Source organism: Pseudophryne corroboree, chromosome 4, assembly GCF_028390025.1.
Source record: "Pseudophryne corroboree isolate aPseCor3 chromosome 4, aPseCor3.hap2, whole genome shotgun sequence".
Lineage (NCBI taxonomy): Eukaryota > Metazoa > Chordata > Amphibia > Anura > Myobatrachidae > Pseudophryne > Pseudophryne corroboree.
This window is the reverse complement of record NC_086447.1, coordinates 480,532,748-480,555,551: the sequence shown is the minus strand read 5'-3', so window position 1 is coordinate 480,555,551 and position 22,804 is coordinate 480,532,748. Positions and strand designations below refer to the sequence as shown.

General features: G+C 44.3%; 1 protein-coding gene across 2 annotated transcripts in view; it reads left to right on the top strand.

The window, feature by feature from the left end:
- ATG5 (autophagy related 5) overlaps nt 1–22,804 on the top strand; it is a 465,798-nt gene that overhangs the window by 411,659 nt on the left and 31,335 nt on the right. For both annotated transcript variants that reach the window (XM_063917056.1, XM_063917057.1), the window contains one exon: nt 9,988–10,105. In XM_063917056.1, the coding sequence (XP_063773126.1) occupies nt 9,988–10,105 (118 nt within the window). The remainder of the gene's footprint in view (nt 1–9,987; nt 10,106–22,804) is intronic.

Sequence of the window (22,804 nt, the reverse complement as noted above, 5' to 3'; positions counted from 1 at the left end):
GCTGAACCCCTTTCACCTCTGGGCTCCACATCCACCACACCCCCTTCAATATGCACCTATGGTTCCAGAATAGTGAAATCATGTTGCTACATCCTCTAACTGAAAGAGTTTCAGTTATTTTTTCATATTTAGGAGCATGTTTGAATTTTTTTGACTGCACATTTAAAATGCTGAAAGTAGCTTTTTTTACCATGTCTGGATCCTAGCACTGGCATTCTGGTACCTACAATGTCACTGTCTACATTTTTTTTTCAATATACAGTATGTTTATTGATATTTGAAAATAAGATACAAAATAGTCATAAGCAGTACAACTAAATGCAGGGTGAAGACCACACACGACAGAAGCGGATCATAAAAATACATACAAAACGTGCAGACATTATCCATAAAACATTATTCACTGTAACTCAAACAAAATATAGAAGAACAGAAAAATGAACCCGACAAAGACAAACACAAAAAACAAAATAGAGGAAGGGAGTACATGGGACAGAAATGGAGGATGAAAAAAGAGGTAGGAAGGGGGGGATGTGGAGCCCCAGAATACGAACATACATGATACCTGAGGAGAGCCAGCCCTCAGCAGAGGCGACTAAAGATGCTCAGCCATATAGAGAACAAACAAGAACCCGAGCTCAAGCTGCATTCAGCAGATATGATTTTGATGATTTAAATTCCAACCAAGGGTGCCAAGTAGCTATGAACTCCTGATTCCTTTCTCGAGTTACCCAGAGATCCTCCACAGACATATACATGTCCATTGGGTTAACCATTCCTTCTTAGTATCGGGGGAAGTAAACCACCAGCAAACCAAGATCACGATATATGTGGGCAAAATGTAATTCTCTGTGAACCCAGTGTCCAATTTCAGTTGTCCAGGGCCACTCTTGTACTCTACCCAAGATAATAGCATAATAAACTGAAAAATGTGGTGATTGAAGACCCCTGTATGTCTGCACCTAAAAAGGATAGCACGCTGAAACCGTGGTCTCTTATTCCCCCACACAAAGTCTTTAACTGCATTATGCAAATCTAGAAACCAAACCTTGGGGATATGTACAGGTAAAGTTTAAAGACGATATAGGACCCGGGCAGTACATTCATTTTAACAACACTAAGCCTACCTAGCCACCAGAGCCGTTTATTACCCCAGCCTCTGAGTTCAGAACGGAGTGTAATGAGTAACCATTTAAATTTATCCTCAAAGAGATGGGAGAGGTCATTATGCAAGTTAACACCAAGATATTTGAGACTAGTAGGGTACCAGATAAAGGGAAACGACTGTTTGTGCCCTTCTAAGGAGGGGGGTGAAGCTGACACATTCACTCCTACATACATAGAAAAATTGATCTTAACATTAGAAAGAGAAACAAATTTCTGGAACTCAACCATCAGTTAGGTATTGAGAAAGCCAGGTTGTCAATAAATCATCCACAAACAAGGCAAGTTTATAGTCAACATAACCCACTTTGAGGCCAGAAATGTTTGGGTTAAGTCTAATGGAAGTAGCCAGGGCCTCCATACATAATATAAAGATAAGAGGGGCGAGAGAGCACCCCTGCCTAGTGTCATTATTGATCAAAACCAGTTCTGATATGGCCCCATTTATTCGAATCCATGCCAAGGGGAAATGGTATAGTGCCAGTATGGGGTGACAGTGATCGCAAAATACGCGCTACAATCAAAGGGGGACTCTCTTTTTTCAAAATGAGCGGGTCCCGTGAGACGCGCTGTCTCTATCTGACTTCTCCCTGTCCAATCGCGCTGCCCGTAGCTTCTCCCCGTCCAATCGCGCTACCGGCAATGTCTCCCCATTCAAGTGCGGCTGAGACGTGACGTCCCTCCTCCCTGTCCGCCAGCGTGCTCGCCGTGCTGCTCCAAACTACACTACTACAGTAAGAAGCAGCTGCGAGCAGGCGCCGGGGCGGGCTGTGTTATGACACACAGTGGCTGCTCACTAGCCAGCGCAGAGCGATCATTGACGAAGGCTGCTCTAGCTGCATACGGCTGTACTCCCTGGGGGATTAAGTAAGTTATACTTATAATCAACTAACAGAGGGAGCGTATGTGTGTGGGAGGGAGGAGAGTGTTGGCAGCTAATGATGCAAATATGGGGGATGGGGCAGTGCCCATCATACACTCTGCCCATACCTCCTCAGTGTCCATTATAAACACACCAAATACTCCCACAGTGGGCAACATACACCCCCCACACATACCCACACAGTGACCCATCACATGCACACCCACAGTGGCCATTATATACTGCTCTACCTAGCGCAATGTGTATAATGTGCTCTAACTGGCATAATGTATATAATGTTCTCTACCTGTCGCAGTGTGTGTAATGTGCTCTGCCTGGCGCAAAGTGTATAACGTGCTCTACCTGGCTCAGTGTGTATAGGTGCTTCGACCTGGTGCAGTGTGTATAATGTGCTCTGCCTGGCGCAAAGTGTATAATGTACTCTGCCTGGCGCAAAGTGTATAATGTACTCTGTCTGGCGCAAAGTGTATAACGTACTCTGCCTGGCGCAAAGTGTATAACGTACTCTGCCTGGCGCAAAGTGTATAACGTGCTCTACCTGGTACAATGTGTATACTGTGCTCTGCCTGGCGCAAACTGTATAATGTACTCTGCCTGGCGCAAAGTGTATAACGTACTCTGCCTGGCACAAAGTGTATAACATGCTCTACCTGGTGCAATGTGTATAATGTACTCTGCTTGGCGCAAAGTGTATAACATACTCTGTCTGGCGCAAAGTGTATAACGTGCTCTACCTGGTGCAATGTGTATAATGTGCTCTGCCTGGCTCAGTGTGTGTATAGGTGGTTCTACCTGGTGCAATGTGTATAATGTGCTCTGCCTTGCGCAGGTGTATAATGTGCTCTAACTGGCGCAATATGTGTAACGTGCTCTACCTGGTGCAATGTGTATAATGTGCTCTGCCTGGCGCAAAGTGTATAACGTGCTCTACCTGGTGCAATGTGTATAAATGTGCTCTACCTGGTGCAATGTGTATAACGTGCTCTACCTGGCGCAGTGTGTATAGGTGGTTCTACCTGGTGCAATGTGTATAAGTGGCGCCACTCTGTGGTGTAATGTGAAGTGGTACTATTATGTGGCCAAGCCCCTTCCCCACAAAGCCAGACCCCTAAATTTTTTATGCGCGCCTTCGCCGCGCACTGTCCATACTTTGCAGTATCAGAGAGGGACCACCAATTCACTTTCTGCCAAAGGGCACCAAAATGTCTAGGTACAGATCTGGAGCAGTGTTCTGTATGCTACACAGCCCAGCAGCACTGTCACCCCCTTCTCCTCCTTGCAACACTTTTGTAGTGTCCAAATCAAGTTGTGGTGTTTCATATTTGAATCATTAATAAGATTAATAATAACCTTAATTCCGATGGGACCCAGAATAGGACAGGTAGGACCCCAATTTTTTTTTCGGCTCAGCGCGATCACTGGGGTGAAGGCCAACAGGACCAAGACCCAGGTGCCTCAAGACCCCTTCCATAAATACCCAGGTGATTCTGTTAAGCGTCTTGTCGGCGACAGTTGATAACAACACCACTGGGACAGTGCCTACAGAAGCTAGCTGTATCAGGTATAGCTTTAGTAGTATTACTTCATGCCTCCCTCCCAGACACAAAACCCACCTGATCCAAGTGTATCAAGTTGGGGAGCAGAAACCTAAGTCGATGATAAGCTTCGCAAACAGCTTAACAGCTGAATTAAGAAGAGATATTCGGTGGTAACTAGCACACTGGTCCATGTCCTTACCCACTTTGGGGATGACAGTAATGTAAGCTTCCAAGTATTGGGGAGAAAACCCACACTCACTGGTAATGCATTAAAGGCCGCTAGCACTTTGGGTAAAAGAGAATCCTTATAGAGTCTATAATATGAGATGGTGGAGCCATCTGAGCTCTGACTTTTTCCCAGAGGTTGTGTCTTTAAGTGCTACCTCTAGTTCTGGGTGGGAGAAACAAGTGTAAAAAGACACTGTTTGTTTTCTTCTGACAACCTGGGGAGCCCAGCATCACAAAGAAGTCAGCTTGAGGAGATGAGATGGGGAGCGGGGACATGTTTTGAGGGTTGTGGGGAAGGGGGAGGATTAGGAGGAAGAGCCAGCGGGTGGGTGTGGATGATGGGAGAGGAGATGGAGCGGGGACGGATGAGGAGGAGTTGAGAGGAGGAGATGGGTACATTCAGTGCTGGAGCCGGGACCTCGCTTGCTGGAACCGGGTGGATGCCAAGTGCCATGTGGTCTGGCAGTGGCGCCCCATCCTCCTCCTACGCTGCTGCAGCCGTGGTGTTCCCTGCTCTCCCCGCCGCGATGACCTGCTAGCGGAAGGGAGCCGCGTCTGTACCAGGAGGGCGCCTGTCTGTGTCCTTTCTGACAATGTCAATCCAACTTTAAAAAAAAGTCGGATTGGCATTGTCGGGAACGTCCAAATCCTTTTGGATTTGGCCATTCATTAAATACTGCTTGTCGGAAAGGATCCGACATGAATTGAATATACCCCATAGATTACTGTCCAGCAACCTAGTAAAAGTGGAAAGGGACACGGAAGGTAGCTACCACACCCATAACGTCTGTAAGGCACTAAAGGGGCCACTGTGAGAAGAGGAGCGATCAACCCCTGGCTATGCAGAGTCTTTTCGCACTGAAGCCATGACCCCAGACACTCATTCCATAGGCAGCTTTGAGTTGGGCTGCACTAGCTGCCAGTCATTGTTAGGATGATAAAGTTCCAGAGGGATGTAACGTGACTTAGGCACCTGTCAATCCGGGAATGAGACCAGGGAAATACCCATAGCTGGGCAAAAGGAGGCAAGGTCAGCCGTGTCCTTAAAGGTATGCATCTTACCGTTGTGTGAGACTTGGAGACTGCAGGGAAAACCCATCTATATTTAATCCCCAGTTTACAAAGTCTAGCAATTAGAGGCTGTAACACCCTGTGTTTTTGGAGTGTCAGCCATAATAAATCCTGGAAAATCTGGATACTTTGGTCATCGACCAATAACATATAGCATCCAGTCGACAGACCATGCGGAGGATATTTTCGTTCTGGGAAAAATAATGCAGACGGCATATAATGTCACTTGGACGGTCGGAAGGAGCCCCTCTGGTCCGCAATGCATGGTGAGCTCTATCAAATTCAGTTGGGGAACTGGGGTCCTGACGCAGGAGTTCATTGAAAACCGTGGTGAGAAAGTCAGTAAGGCCTTGTGGTGGAACGTCTTTCGAAACATCTCTGATTTTCAAATGGTTCCTCCTTCCATGGTTGTCTAAATCATCCCAATGGTCTTCGAATTGCTGAAATTTGACCGCTTGTCGGAGGACAGCTGTGCAAAGAGCAGAAGTCAAGAAGTAGTACTCACTGTCCCCACTTTTGAAAGAAACACTGGCACTGGGATCACAGCAGGTGCAGGAGAAAAGTAGGTGTTACAAACTCCACTGTAGAGAGGTAACGCAACAGGGGTAACACAGCACTGTGTGGGTTTCCTAATATGGCTGCCTCCTCTTGAATGTCTCCAGCTCAGCAGCATAGTTATGCCCAGCACACAGAGGGGTAGCAGGGGAGTCTCAAAGGGAGTCATCTCAGGGGACACAGCAATTGGAAGAAGGTGTCATTGTACATCCAGCGACTGCCCGGGCAGAAACAGGTCCAAGATGGCGGACGGGCCCACCCTCAAGTCTGTATACCCAGTCTCTGGCCTCCGTGTAAGGGGGCCGAGGGTCAGTGGAGGTCAGTGTTGACACCTCTTGTGAAGGAGAGCATATGGATCGCCAACGGCGGTGTACACAGAGGGCTGCTACGGCAGGGGGGGCACTAATTGTAGCTGTAGCTTCAGCCAGAAGTAGACTCCATCCAGGGACGCAGCAGCACTGGCGTACGGAACCCCGTGGGAATGAGCAAGCATGTATAGCAGGTGTCTGGGTGATGGTGTGAGTGCACTGGGGTAGCCCCTTAGTCACCATTTAATAGTGGCAAGGCCGCAGGAGCTGATGTGAGGCCTGTCTACTCTCCTCGCCTGCCAAGCCACGCCCCCCACTGTCGACATTGTCACTGTAGACATCCAGATTGCATTGGTTATTGGTAAATTTAAAAAAAAGCAACAAAACTTCTTCCTTGTGGAGCCTGGCCAAATGATGAGACGTTGCTTACGGACGCTCTCTTAGATATGAATAAGGCCATTTAGAGTCGGAGGAAAGCCTATGATATACATACATACATATATATATCTATCTATATATCTATATATATATATATATATATATATATAATTCCAGGCAGATCGGCACTCAATAAAACTTAAACACAAATACCTCGGTGCTCCAAACCCAAACACATGTAACGTGAAAGCATATATCCAAAGAAAGAGGATAGCACTCACAGGTTTTCATATAGCATGTGTAATCCAATAGAAATCTTTTCAAATATCCATCAACGTTTCGGTGTCAAAACACCGTCATCATTATGTATATAAATGAACGAATGTGACAAAGACAAATACACAGAGCTACTTACCACACTTATAAAGACACCAAAGCCTCACAGATCACCGACACGTGTGTAGCGTCCGGACCGCCAGCTGGTGCGGCGAGACGCACCTCAATGACGTTGCGCTCTGGCGCATCAGAGTAATGTCGCACTGCTGCTAAGGCAAGAGGATGCGGCTTCATCAGTTGCCTGGACACCGGCCGCGTCCCCGCACCTCCGAGACTTCTGCCCCTGTCACCAACAGCCGGCAGATCACGGGTGCCTATAGGAAAAAGTAAAAGAGAAAAAACAAAAGATACATAATAAAAGCACGTGTAGGGGAGAGGTTAAAAACACATTGTAAACACAATGCGTACATGTTAGGCTGTAGAGAACGAAGTGGAAACACAGGGATGATAGATAACAGTATATGATATACTCAAAATACAAAAAATAAATCTAAAGTTTATATAAGACCCATATTTAGCACAAACTATTCCAACAGATTTTTTCATTAAACCTACGAGGGGCCACTGTGTCCAGTCGAACAATCCATCAGGCTTCCATAATCAATAATTTCTGATTTCTGTCCCCACCACGTCTCAATTCAGGCAGATGGTCAATAATCATATATGTCAAGCTGGTTTCTATCAGCAAAATTTTGAGCAACAGGCTGTTCACTTTTGCCTGATAAAAGTGCAGCACGAATGGCTGATCGATGCTGGTTAGCACGTTCTTTGAAAGGGCGAATGGTTTTACCCACGTAGTAGTAACCACAGGGGCATCTGATAATGTACACTACATACGCTGTTGCGCACGTTACTGCATGTTTGATAGAAATATATTTCCCACTATGTGGGTGTCTAAAGGATGCTCCAGTATCCATGTGATTACACGTAGCGTAATTGATGCACCTATAACAACCTGCTTTACGGGTGGGTAACACACAGGATGTTGTACGTCTGAAATCAGTGATGTCCGTCCGGACCACCGTGTCTCTGATGTTCCTACCACGTCGATAGCAAGCCATAGGGACTATGGACTGGAATCCACGTAAATCAGAGTCCGTACTGACGATTGGCCAAAGGGCCTTTGTTGCTTGTTGAGTAATATTGCTGCTGATTGTGTAACCGGATGTCCACATGATCCTATCTGATTGTTTGTTTTTACACACCTTGGTTTTGAACAAGGTTTCCCTTGGTATTGCCAGGACCTTCCTTTTATGCTGTATTAATAAATTCTCTGGATATCACCGACAAAGAAACTGATATCATGGCATCCAATTGTGTTTCCAACATAGCTCTATCATTATTTATTCTGGCTACCCGTAACATCTGTGGATGCGGTAAGCCAGATTTGAGGGCAGTTGGGTGGTGACTAGAGAACCTCAATAAAGTGTTATGATCTGTCGGTTTGGAATAAACTGAGGTCATCAAACGTCCATCACAGATGGCAAGTTTTACCAGACCAATATAAAAACCTGTGAGTGCCATCCGCTTTCTTTGGAGATATATATACACTGCTCCAGAAAATAAAGGGAACACTAAAATAACACATCCTAGATCTGAATGAATGAAATATTCTTATTAAATACTTTGTTCTTTACATAGTTGAATGTGCTGACAACAAAATCACACAAAAATTATCAATGGAAATCAAATTTATTAACCCATGGAGATCTGGATTTGGAATCACACTCAAAATTAAAGTGGAAAAACACACTACAGGCTGATCCAACTTTGATGTAATGTCCTTAAAACAAGTCAAAATGAGGCTCAGTAGTGTGTCTGGCCTCCACGTGCCTGTATGACCTCCCTACAACGCCTGGGCATGCTCCTGATGAGGTGACGGATGGTCTCCTGAGGGATCTCCTCCCAGACCTGGACTAAAGCATCCGCCAACTCCTAGACAGTCTGTGGTGCAGTCTGTTGGTGGATGGAGCGAGACATGATGTCCCAGATGTGCTCAATTGGATTCAGGTCTGGGGAACGGGTGGGCCAGTCCATAGCATCAATGCCTTCGTCTTGCAGGAACTGCTGACACACTCCAGCCACATGAGGTCTAGCATTAGGAGGAACCCAGGGCCAACCGCACCAGCATATGGTCTCACAAGGGGTCTGAGGATCTCATCTCGGTACCTAATGGCAGTCAGGCTACCTCTGGCGAGCACATGGAGGGCTGTGCGGCCCCCCAAAGAAATGACACCCCACACCATTACTGACCCACTGCCAAACCGGTCATGCTGGAGGATGTTGCAGGCAGCAGAACGTTCTCCTTGAAGTCTCTAGACTCTGTCACGTCTGTCACATGTGCTCAGTGAGAACCTGCTTTTATCTGTGAAGAGCACAGGGCGCCAGTGGCGAATTTGCCAATCTTGGTGTTCTCTGGCAAATGCCAAACGTCCTGCACGGTGTTGGGCTGTAAGCACAACCCCCACCTGTGGACGTCGGGCCCTCATACCACCCTCATGGAGTCTGTTTCTGATCGTTTGAGTAGACACATGCACATTTGTGGCTTGCTGGAGGTCATGTTGCAGGGCTCTGGCAATGCACCTCCTGTCCCTCCTTGCACAAAGGCGGAGGTAGCGGTCCTGCTGCTGGGTTGTTGCCCTCCTACGGCCTCCTCCACGTCTCCTGATGTGCTGGCCTGTCTCCTGGTAGCGCCTCCATGCTCTGGACACTACGCTGACAGACACAGCAAACCTTGCCACAGTTCACATTGATGTGCCATCCTGGATGAGCTGCACTACCTGAGCCACTTGTGTGGGTTGTAGACTCCGTCTCATGCTACCACTAGAGTGAAAGCACCGCCAGCTTTCAAAAGTGACCAAAACATCAGCCAGAAAGCATAGGAGCTGAGAAGTGGTCTGTGGTCACCACCTGCAGAACAACTCCTTTATTGGGGGTGTTTTGCTAATTGCCTATAATTTCCACCTGTTGTCTATTCCATTTGCACAACAGCATGTGAAATTGATTGTCAATCAGTGTTGCTTCCTAAGTGGACAGTTTGATTTCACAGAAGTGTGATTGACTTGGAGTTACATTGTGTTGTTTTTATTTTTTTGAGCAGTGTATGTGTATATATATATATATATATATATATATATATATATATATATAAACAATGACCTAAATTCACAAAAAAGGATAGTGGGACTTGGGAGGGTGGTCTCACGGACATTCCAGGAGAGTAGGCACATATATATAAATTGATGGTAACTATAAATTACAGTACATTTGTGCTATTGACAAGACTGCATTCATTAAGCCTTTCGATCTACATAAACTGTTTTGGTGCAATAATCAACCACCTTAAACTATTCATTTAACTTTTTTTAATTAAAAAAAAAACCTGGCAGGAAGCTGTTTTTACTAGTGATTATTACATTCTGATTGCTTTATTGTGTATTGCCTCATACTGTATGTCTGTGTTTTCTTTGCACTTAGGCTTATGAGTAGGATTTAATTTTGTGTTTTTTTTAAACTCTAATTACAGGCAACCAGCGAACGTCCTTTTGTGCAGAAGTTATTTCGTCCACTTGGCAATGATGGGAAGCCCAATACGCTTGGTGATTTAGTAAAGGAATTTTGTCCTGCAGCCATCACACCAGACGGTACAAATTCATACATCTTCAGTGCCACTAATAATCTTGAAATATTTGTATTTTTTTTTTTACATTTTAATTAAACATATCACAAATGTACAGAATATAATTTTAATTAATTTGAAGTTCAATAAATATAAACTACATACAGTATATTCATAGTCAGCGTGTGGGACAGCGGAAACTGTACTCTTAAACCGTATAAACGTACATCTTAAACGTATAAAAATGTGTTTAATATTTTTAATCTCAACAGAAGAAAGGACTTGTTACATATAATAGGTAACCAATATAAATAATCAACAAATAGTGATATAAAATAATAAAGCAATAAAAAAAAAAGTTGGGGAGCAAGAAGGGGGTAACTTAGTCCTCCATGGGGCAGCCTCAAACCCACACTCACCAAAGTGATTACACCTGGATAGCTCATGCTCCAATAATCTGGTGTCATACCAACCCGTTTATGTAAAATTATCTAAAAATTAGAATTTACATTGAGATGTGGCTTGTATGTAACATGTAACCAAACAAAAAACATGCATTTACATGAAATTGATATGTATGCTGATAACCTTAGCGTTACTGAGACCCCTTAGTGCTAGGGTGTAGGTAATATGTATGATTGTTAGAGCCGCAGGAGGGGGTTACATAGGGGGTTATTCAGAGTTGTTAGCAAACCAAAAAAGTTAGCAATTGGGCAAAACCATGTTGCACTGCAGGTGTGGCAGATGTAACATGTGCAGAGAGAGTTAGATTTGGGTGGGTTATATTGTTTATGTGCATGGTAAATACTGTCTGTTTTATTTTTACACTGCAATTTAGAATTAAATTTAAACACACCTCACTGAAATCTAAATCTCTCTGCACATGTTACATCTGCCCCACCTGCCGTACAACATGGTTTTGCCCATTTGCTAACTTTTTTTGTTTGCTAACAACTCTGACTAACCCCCATAGTGCATTAGAGAACATAAAGTAAATAAATGTGGATTTCGGTAAATGGCAAGCATTATAGACGTTTGGCATTACAGACATACAGATACCCGGACGTTTTAACTATGTTTGGATGGACAGCAAGCAATGTGCCATTTGGCTGGCATGTTCTGTGTTCTAAATATATGTTATTTACTAGGCAGCTTTCTTGTTCTAGGTTAACCAAAATGTCAGACTCAATCATCTCTTACTGAGGCTTCTTATATGTTTGTGTTGTCTAAGTATCACTTAATGAGAATTTTTTAGGGGGAGGGACAATGAGTGTCTGAAGACACCTGCCTGAGCACTGACATAAGGGAAACCACAGACACTTAGGCATCTAAAGCTTCCAAAACATAGAAACTTTACAGAAGAAAGCACTGTGCTAAGGATCAAGCTCGGTTTTTCTTGTCAATAATTGACAGGCTATAGGGGTGGAGCAAAGGACAAGCAAAACACAGACAGGGTACCTGCAGATTCATGTGTATGAAAAGGCAGCTATTATAGACTTCTCTTTGAAGATTTAGGAAAGGTAAGATATTCCTTTTTGGCAGATGAAAGAAGTCCTTTATTATCCTCTCTGTTTGAAGATCTGAATATTATCACCTCCTTTAATTTCTGGGCAAGCAGGGCTTTTCTTTTGTGTTGTTTTTATTTAATCTCTCATGTGTTACCATGTTTAGACCAACACAGGTTAATAATAAAAATATAAGGAGCTTCAAGTATAATGTTTTGATTGCAATTTATTAGATTTTACAGGTACAGCTTTAGTTGAACAGTAGTGTAAACGTTATGGATCACTATATGATGACAACATTTCAAGAAATAGGACACATACCAGTGAATAAAGCTGCAGAATATTAGATGACACTTCTTTTAATAATGTCCCTTCTCCAGACCAGCATACCGTCATTGCCCAATATAAAATATATCTCAAGTGCTAAATATGTAGTGTGTAATTCGGTGTCAGTATATGCCTACAGGCTAGTATTCAGCCGCAGGTGGATTGGGAACTCAAGTGGCCCAGGCAAAAATTATGAAATTGGCCACATTTAGGTGTGACCAAATCAACTGTAGATGTGGGCAACCAAAAACGTAGGAAAAACTCAAAAAAATTCTCCTAGTAGAGTAAATAAAAGTAAATCATATTGCCTCTATCTACTTGTAACTAAATCTTTGAGTATTCCTCTGACATTCAATCCAGAGTGCAACCTTGTCACCAAGATACAATACAGAGAGCACCCATCCAATACAGAGTGCATCCTGGTGACCACCAGGCAATAAAGAGAGCAACCTAATTCAGAATTGGTCGCTGCAGAGGCAGCGATTGCAGGCTGAAGCCCTGTGCTGTGTGCACATGTAGATGTTCGGTTTTTTGCGCATCTACTATCAGCTCTGAATTAGGCCCTGAGTACCATAAAACATTTAAGTGCCATATAATGAGGACACCATTACACAGTCACATACTCGGCCTATACTTACAATGCACTTTTGCACAGGTTTCCTTCACATCCATGGGAAATGAGCATAGATTACAAACCTGAGAGCGTTTTATATATCCACATTTTATTTGCCTATCCAAGGAACCTAAAACCAGACGCTATTTTCTGTATTATGCAATAATGTGTGCCTCGGACCTGACCTCAGTACTACTGCCACAGTAACTAAGAGGTATATTCACACACATTAGGGGGATACTCTGTTAAAGGTAATAAAAGTAGAGCAAAATTATATACTCCCTAGAATTCTCAAAGTTATAGTACTATACATATATGATTAGAAAAAAGTATTCTAAAATAATTTTATATAATTATAAGTGCAATCATGTAAAGGTGTGTTGAGTGATAGTGGATTTACAGCTGTGCTGCCATATATATGGTGGCAGTAAGTGATGCTATTACTAATCGCCATATACAGTACTGTTACTTTCAGTGGCAGACCATGGCATGTGGTCAGTAGCATAGTTTTGAAAGTAATGGTTAGCATAGGGTAAAAATAGACACCAATTGTGTAGCAATATGCTGCTGCATGGTAAAGGACGAATGCATGTACTTAGACAATCAAGGCTATTCTGTGTGATGTGGGCTCAGATTCCAATAGATAGAAGCAGGATGCTAGCTGACAGGAGGTTAGCCCATGCTCCCAAATACAAGTGTAGGCAAGAGCAGCTACCACATTCACAAGGAGTGCTTCCACCGACCAGACCTTTAAAGAAGTCCTTATCATTGAACAAAATACAGTAGTAACTGCATGGCTGTTATATGTGTGGAGTTTGTGTATTTAATCCAGAAACTGGGTAGGCTTTGGGAGGTTGCTTTGGTCTGCCAAAGTCCTAAGTAACTCACTGGTTTTCCAGAGTCTTCCTTTCTGAAACTGTAGGCAAATATGACACCAAGTTCTGTTTCATCCAGTGGGTGATCTGAGGGAGTATGAATGGTGGGAGAACTGACAAATAAGGCTCTGTGAGGTACAGTAAAACCTTGTGCTTGGGCATTGAAAGTACAGAGATGGTGGAGTGCACAATTCTGTATTTGTTCATTCACTAGTGTCACTTCAGTCGTCAGTTGGGATGGGGGGTACACTTATGGGGAAGCTAATATTGTATAAAAGTAAATTATATGTCGGGGTGTTGGTTATTATTGGGGTATGGTTATAAAACTGGGCCTTGACTATATGACTTGCTTCTATCCAAGGACAGAAGACTCTTCTGTGTCCTTGCATCGTTGTTACTTTGTTTTTGCCTAGAAATGAAAGATCATGTTGAGTAACATCATCATAATCTTATTTTATGGTTTCTTTTGGTGTCTGCTTCCTTTAATGTGGGACAAGATAAAAAGTATATAAGTATGTGTAGGATGTTATACATTACAGAATTGTACTGCTACACGGTGGAATGTAGATATTGCAATTTACTTGTCCCAGAATTCAATGTGTTTTTTTTTTCTTACTATATATTTATATTTTTTTTTCTGTCCATGATCACCCCTGAAAATGAGTAAACATCCTTAAGAGTTCTGATATGACATTCAAGTGGTGTAGGACTTCTTAATATGTTCATGCGTGCTTGGTTTGGTGGGGGTATAACTTGGTGAAATAGGGCATGGAAAAATGTCTTCACTTTTACACCTTCAATGTTTGGAGGATGAAAACCGTTTATCTTATTTGTAAAAGGATCAGCACTTTCTAAGTCATGCTAATGATTGCATCCATTGTTTTCTTTGTCTGCAATGTTTGTGAGCATGAAGGCCAGTGTGCTGGGACCACTAACATAGAAGAAGGGTTCAGTAGGGGAAGAAATAATAACATTAAAACAGCCATGTTGTTGGGAAGTTTCCTCGTCTAATAATATACTGTTATATCATGGCTGAAATCTGCCATTTAACTCAATGTCACTGCATGTGATGTGTGACTCCAACTCCAAGTTGCTGTCATGCTGAGCCTACAGATCATGCAGTCATTATCAGACATGGCAGTAAAGGAAGATACCACGTTCTTAGAACTCTACTGGTCCGCAATGAAGTCAAAAAGGATCTTGCTGCTCAGTTTAAGAGATTAGCAAGCACATATTGTCCCGTGTATGATTAAATGAAATGCCGATTGTTTTGCTCAACTCAGTACATGCGTTAAATTGGAGTTTATATTTTTGCTGTACATTATAAGTATAAAGATGGTGACTAGCCCTAGGACTCGCCTCAATATAGTTTTATACCTTCCTTTATTAGTATTTGTACACAGTATATTTAAAAAAAACTTTATTAAACTGCTATGCTTATTTTTATTAATCAAGTTATCTTATATACGTATAACTTCCTATATAATCAGTGTGTTACAACACTGTGTAAATACAAAATGGGATCCAGTCTCTAGGTCGACCACTATTGGTCGACAGTAACTAGGTCGACAGGGTTTCTAGGTCGACAGGGTCTCTAGGTCGACATGTTCATTTTTTAAACGTTTTCATACTTAACGATCCACGCAGACTACGATTGGGAATAGTAGCCTGTGCCGAGTGCAGCGGTAGCGGAGCGAGGCACCTTGCCCGAAGCATGGCGAGCAAACACTGTGCACCGATTGGGGTTCCCAGTCACTGTACGGAGAAAACGACACCAGAAACATAAAAACTCATGTCGACCTTCTGATCTGTTGACCTAGTGACCCTGTCGACCTAGTTACTGTCGACCAATAGTGGTCGACCTAGTTACTATCTACCTTCCATACCACACCCATACAAAACAATGGAAAGACCAATAATAATGGCTTGTTGATGCTTGAAGACTACATTAGATTTAATGATGTGTGTGCTTATAATGCTAAATGATATCTGCCTATGTCATGCACAGTGAAAGCTGTAACTTGCATCTACACTGCACGTGCCCCCCTGTTCGTGACTCCCACTGCTACAACAGACAAAATAAATAGGATAAATGATCCTACTGTACCTCCCTTTTCAGCCTTCCCAATGCTCCCTTCTCCCCACACATCTCCCCCAATGTCTGATCCTACATCCCCTCACAGATCACACCGACGGCCGATCCTACCTCCCATCACGGGTCACCTCAGTGCCCAACCAATTCTTCCCCCACAGCTCACTCTGTCACCAGAGTCTGTGCAGGTAGCTCAGACCTGGAATTTCAGTCACAGCATACCCACCCATTACAGCCACACAAGACTCATGTACGCACAGTGTAGAAGAATAAAGAAACCTGACAATTCCAGGTGGAACAGCTAAACATACCCATGCAGATCACATATTGTTTTTAACCTTTTATTTTTTAAACATTTTTATTTGCTTTCAACCCAGCATATAATATGTTCAAAATACTAATTCTAGTATTTAGTGACACAGACATCTTGAGGATGAAGCTTTCTTTATCTGTCAGGACAGCAGGCAATTTATAGAAACAAATAATAATTTTTGGCGATCCTTACCACTAACCTAATGTACACCAACAGACTATGAGACTTGCCAGCTGGTTTAGCAACGAAAGACCACTCCCACAGACACCAGCACTTTTTTAAATGCTAAGCTTCTCATCAGCACTATCCTAATTCGCTGGCACTAAATACAGTACACATATTTTCCTCTCAAAGTCTGTGCAGTTCTAGCTTAACTATAGTATATAAAGCTGTAGTGGTTTGTTTGACCTATCTGCCTGCAGCTTCATACTGAATTCTGCTAACCGCAAATAAAGGTGAATCTCCTGGTTAGTCACAAGCTTTGCCACAGTATACGATAGGTAGGTAGTTAGGTAGGTATGTATTTGTGTGTGTGTGTGTGTGTGTGTGTGTGTGTGTGTGTGTGTGTGTGTGTGTGTGTGTGTGTGTGTACAGGTTGAGTATCCCTTATCCAAAATGCTTGGGACCAGAAGTATTTTGGATATCGTATTTTTCCCTATTTTGGAATACTTGCATCCTATAATGAGATATCATGGCGATGGGACCTAAGTCTAAGCACAGAAGGCATTTATGTATCATATACACCTTATACACACAGCCTGAAGGTCATTTTAGCCAATATTTTTAATAACTTTGTGCATTAAACAAAGTGTGTGTACATTCACACAATTCATTTATGTGAATATATATGTGTGACCTGCAGGACTACAGCTACAACTGTAACGTGTAAAGCCACTGGTTAGTTACACTTCCCTATGACACTAGCAGCCTAGAACTACAACTCCCGCCATGCAGCGGGCACCTGTGCGCAGTGACGCACCCTGTGATTGGTCGTGGAATGATCGCCCACTGTGATTGGCTGTGGCGCTGTGGGTGGCTGGTTTGGTTACAGTTGTAGCTGGGGAGGAATGAGGAGAGTCTGAGGCGTCTGCAGACCCATGGACACCGGCCCAGGTAACAGCTCCTGCAGGTCACACATATACCCAGGGTATACAGGCGCCCGGTGCGCCCATGCAGACCCTATACCCTGCCATATGCATTATACTGTGTATATGTATCATAGCTGACAACTGTCCCGGCGTTATAAAGTCCTGTCCCCACTTTTCACCATTGCAGCTGGACCCATAACATGCACTAAGGTCCTATATGCATTATACTGTGCGTGTGTTTTTCCTATATGCATTCAGATCTGTGACTCATTTACTTTGACTCCGCCCAGCGTTAGAAAATTATCCGCGGCACCCACGCACCCGACTTTCTATCAGCCTCAGCACCCCCGGACCCTCTCCCTCATCCGCGGTACCCCCGCTCCCACCCCTTCCTCACCCCCGGTGCCTCTGGACCCCTTACCCCACCCACGGCACCCCCGCACCTGCCTCTCCACCACCCGCAGCGCATCCGGAGCCCCTCCCCCATCTGCCGCACCCCCGCACGTCCCCCACCCGCAAAACCTCCGCCCCTTCCCAATCCATGGCACCTCTGGACCCCTTACACCACCCGCGGCACCTCGGGCACCCGCCCCTCCCCCATCAGCGACAGCCCCGCACATGCCCCTCCCCCAGCAGCTGCACCCCCACCCGCAGCGCCTTCGGTCCCCCTCCCCCATCTGCGGCCCCCATTCCCCTCCCTGTTGCAAGGGGCTATGCCCCCTTCACCATCGGACGCCCTTTCGTCGTGCAATATTTAACCACTAACAAAACTAGGAATGCAAGTAATAGTCCATATAATAGAAATATTGAATGCCAGAAAAGCGTGCAGGGAGCGTAGCCCCTTGCGACGGTGTGAAGAGCACCCGTAGGGCGCGATGAGTCACTTAGTATACAATAATAGGTAATAATTCAGAGCTGCTCCTCTTGTGTGATCTTTGCTAGCAAAATTGGTGTAAAGATAGACTTAAAATAACAGGATAAGAAAGCTCTCCTAGTGTAGTAAATAAAACAAAAAATTTTGGTCATAAAAGAAGTATTGTGTATACTTTCAGTAGAATGTTTATGTGCTTATCTCAATATGATTCCACTCAGGGTTATGGCAATTCAGGTTAAGATTTTCTCTGACGCGATTCTGGCGATCTTGGCTGCAGATTTAAAGCGCAATAATTTAAAATGCAGAACCAGCTTGGTTTCAACTTTTTGTTATTGTAGTTTTCAATCTGTAGCCAGCGTCACTGATATTGCGCTGCTACTGAAAACTCAGACCCTATTACATAACCCCCTCAGTCTGAGAAACAAAGTTGGCTTTAAACAGTTGAGATCAATTAAAACATAATCACCAATCATCTGTATTTATTTTTGACTACCTGTTAATTCTGAATTAACTAAATGGATTTACAATAATGATTCTATACGTTATTGTATTCTTAATTATACTATGTATTCATTTTGATTATAAGCTGACTATTTGTGCATTGTTTTGTAATAACATCAAAATTACAGGCTGGACTGCCAGTGAAGACAAGGTTATGTATTGTTTAGGTGTTTTTTGTTTTTTTGCAAGACTCAACCGAAAAAAAAAAAAAAAAACATTGTTAGGTGTAACATATTGTTACAGTACACAATAACATAACTACCGGGCATTCATCCAGTGTATTCACTTGCAGGTCTCCCACAGACTCTTCTGCCAGTGTGAACTTTTACAACTTTGATGCAATAAATTACTAATTCCTTTCACTTGTCTAAATTCATGTATGTGCTTGTTTAACAGGCTTAGAAAATACAGTGTATTTATATTCATGATACATGGATACTTGAATTCAATGAGAGAACATAGGACTTCAGCACTGTTTGCTGGCCATTCCTTCCTTTCCATTAGACAATTTTAGGAAACCATCGGCATCAGGCTGCACAAAATATACGGAATAATGCACAACTGTTTGTAAATAATGAAGGTAAATGCTTGCAGCCTTCCACAGACATGCCCTGGAGATTTGCAAGTCCAAATAATTATCCGTTCGGACAGCAATCAAGCAGGTAGAAGCTAAGTCCGAACATTCACGTTGACATCAGGGATAAGAATACATCCTTATAGTCCAGACCAACCACGCGCAAAACTTGCGACATCTGTTACTCTAACTAACAAACATATACAAAGGATAGGTTACTTTTACATTGTGAAAAGTAGATACATTTGTTAAATATCATGACCCAGAGAGGACTAAACTAATCCCCTGGTTCGAATTGTTTTTTATAATGACTAAAGCTGGTGTACTTAATGTATTATCCATATGCTATTGGCATTTAATTTAATTGTTGAATGTCTATTGGTACTACTGATTATTGTATATATGTTTATAGCTATTTTAAAATATTAGTGATTACACCATGTGTATTTATGATTGTGCGCATCAGTGGTTACAGTTCTGCCATTCTGGACACTTGTGCCCACCTACTATCTATTTTGAATTGGCCTTTTAAAGTGGCCAAAAATAAAGAAAGTTACTGGAGAAAGCCCAGAGTGTGACCAGCTCCCTCAGGCACATTGGAAGAGGGGAGGGGCATAGACAGGCTTAGACTGGCCCACAGGGGTACAGGGGAAACCACCGGTGGGCCCTACTGCCTGGGGGCCCACCTCCTGCTCTAAGGATCAGGTTCCAGGCTGTGCACTTGAATTATACATAATACATATGTTACCTTATAATGTACTATGGTGTATTTTCTACAGTGCATTGTGTTATTAATCTGTTATTAATCTGATACATTATCATGCACAGGGCCGTTTCTAGACAATTTGGCTCCCAGTGCGAGATTTCAAAATGCGCCCCCCCCCCCCCCCCCTATTGCTCTAAAAAAAAAAGTGTGGCCCCCCCCCCCCCCATATAGCCATAAAAAGAAAAAGCAGGCGCGCACTTTAGGTGCGCGCGCTCCCGACAAGGGTGTGTGGCCTGATTAAAATGGGCGTGGTCTCATTAAAGTGGGCATGGCCTCATCTGATATCATCACACCGACCACAGGGGGAAAAAAATAAAAATAAAAAAGTCCCCTTTTTACACATTACAGCAGGAAAGTGTCCCCATATTACACAGCGCGGCAGGCAGGTGTCCCCATTTTACACAGCGCGGCAGGCAGGTGTCCCCATTTTACACAGTACGGAAGGCAGGTATCCCCATTTTACACAGTACGGTGGGCAGGTATCCCCATTTTACACAGTACGCAGGCAGGTGCCCCCATTTTACAAAGTGCAGCAGGCAGGTATCCCCATTTTCCACAGTGCGGTAGGCAGGTATCCCCATTTTACACAGCACGGCAGGCAGATATCCACATTTTACACAGTGCGGCAGGCAGATATCCCCATTTTACACAGCACGGCAGGCAGATATCCCCATTTTACACAGTACGCAGGCAGGTGCCCCCATATTACACAGTGCGGCAGGCAGGTATCCCCATATTACACAGTGCGGCAGGCAGGTGCCCCCATTTCTCTGACGTCCTAAGTGGATGCTGGGGACTTCGTCAGGACCATGGGGAATAGCGGCTCCGCAGGAGACAGGGCACAAAAGTAAAAGCTTTAGGATCAGGTGGTGTGCACTGGCTCCTCCCCCTATGACCCTCCTCCAAGCCCCAGTTAGGTTTTTGTGCCCGGCCGAGAAGGGTGCAATCTAGTTGGCTCTCCTAAAGAGCTGCTTAGAGTAAAAGTTTTGTTAGGTTTTTTATTTTCAGTGAGTCCTGCTGGCAACAAGCTCACTGCAACGAGGGACTTAGGGGAGAAGAAGTGAACTCACCTGCGTGCAGGATGGATTGGCTTCTTAGGCTACTGGACACTAGCTCCAGAGGGACGATCACAGGTACAGCCTGGATGGGTCACCGGAGCCGCGCCGCCGACCCCCTTGCAGATGCTGAAGAGAGAAGAGGTCCAGAAATCGGCGGCTGAAGACTTCCCAGTCTTGTTAAGGTAGCGCACAGCACGGCAGCTGTGCGCCATTGCTCTCAGCACACTTCACACCAACGGTCACTGAGGGTGCAGGGCGCTGGTGGGGGCGCCCTGGGCAGCAATGAAAGTACATATGCTGGCTAAAAATACATCACATATAGCCTCTGGGGCTATATGGATGTATTTAACCCCTGCCAGGTTGTCAGAAAAAAGGGAGAAGAAGCCCGCCGAAAAGGGGGCGGGGCCTATTCTCCTCAGCACACAGCGCCATTTTCCTACACAGCTCCGCTGCTAGGAAGGCTCCCAGGCTCTCCCCTGCACTGCACTACAGAAACAGGGTTAAAACAGAGAGGGGGGGCACTTATTTGGCGATATTATTATATATTAAGATGCTATAAGGGAAAACACTTATATAAGGTTGTCCCTGTATAATTATAGCGTTTTGGTGTGTGCTGGCAAACTCTCCCTCTGTCTCCCCAAAGGGCTAGTGGGGTCCTGTCCTCTATCAGAGCATTCCCTGTGTGTGTGCTGTGTGTCGGTACGTGTGTGTCGACATGTATGAGGACGATGTTGGTGAGGAGGCGGAGCAATTGCCTGTAATGGTGATGTCACTCTCTAGGGAGTCGACACCGGAATGGATGGCTTATTTAGGGAATTACGTGATAATGTCAACACGCTGCAAGGTCGGTTGACGACATGAGACGGCCGGCAAACCAATTAGTACCTGTCCAGGCGTCTCAAACACCGTCAGGGGCTTTAAAACGCCCATTTACCTCAGTCGGTCGACACAGACACGGACACTGACTCCAGTGTCGACGGTGAAGAAACAAACGTATTTTCCATTAGGGCCACACGTTACATGTTAAGGGCAATGAAGGAGGTGTTACATATTTCTGATACTACAAGTACCACAAAAAAGGGTATTATGTGGGGTGTGAAAAAACTACCTGTAGTTTTTCCTGAATCAGATAAATTAAATGAAGTGTGTGATGATGCGTGGGTTTCCCCCGATAGAAAATTATTGGCGTTATACCCTTTCCCGCCAGAAGTTAGGGCGCGTTGGGAAACACCCCTTAGGGTGGATAAGGCGCTCACACGCTTATCAAAACAAGTGGCGTTACCGTCTCCAGATACGGCCGCCCTCAAGGAGCCAGCTGATAGGAGGCTGGAAAATATCCTAAAAAGTATATACACACATACTGGTGTTATACTGCGACCAGCGATCGCCTCAGCCTGGATGTGCAGCGCTGGGGTGGTTTGGTCGGATTCCCTGACTGAAAATATTGATACCCTTGACAGGGACAGTATTTTATTGACTATAGAGCATTTAAAGGATGCATTTCTATATATGCGAGATGCACAGAGGGATATTTGCACTCTGGCATCAAGAGTAAGTGCGATGTCCATATCTGCCAGAAGATGTTTATGGACACGACAGTGGTCAGGTGATGCAGATTCCAAACGGCACATGGAAGTATTGCCGTATAAAGGGGAGGAGTTATTTGGGGTCGGTCCATCGGACCTGGTGGCCACGGCAACAGCTGGAAAATCCACCTTTTTTACCCCAAGTCACATCTCAGCAGAAAAAGACACCGTCTTTTCAGCCTCAGTCCTTTCGTCCCCATAAGGGCAAGCGGGCAAAACACCGCTTCTGCCAAGTCCTCAGCATGACGCTGGGGCCGTACAAGCGGACTCAGGTGCGGTGGGGGGTCGTCTCAAGAGTTTCAGCGCGCAGTGGGCTCACTCGCAAGTGGACCCCTGGATCCTACAAGTAGTATCCCAGGGGTACAGATTGGAAATTCGAGACGTCTCCCCCTCGCAGGTTCCTGAAGTCTGCTTTACCAACGTCTCCCTCCAACAGGGAGGCAGTATTGGAAACAATTCACAAGCTGTATTCCCAGCAGGTGATAATCAAAGTACCCCTCCTACAACAAGGAAAGGGGTATTATTCCACACTATATTGTGGTACTGAAGCCA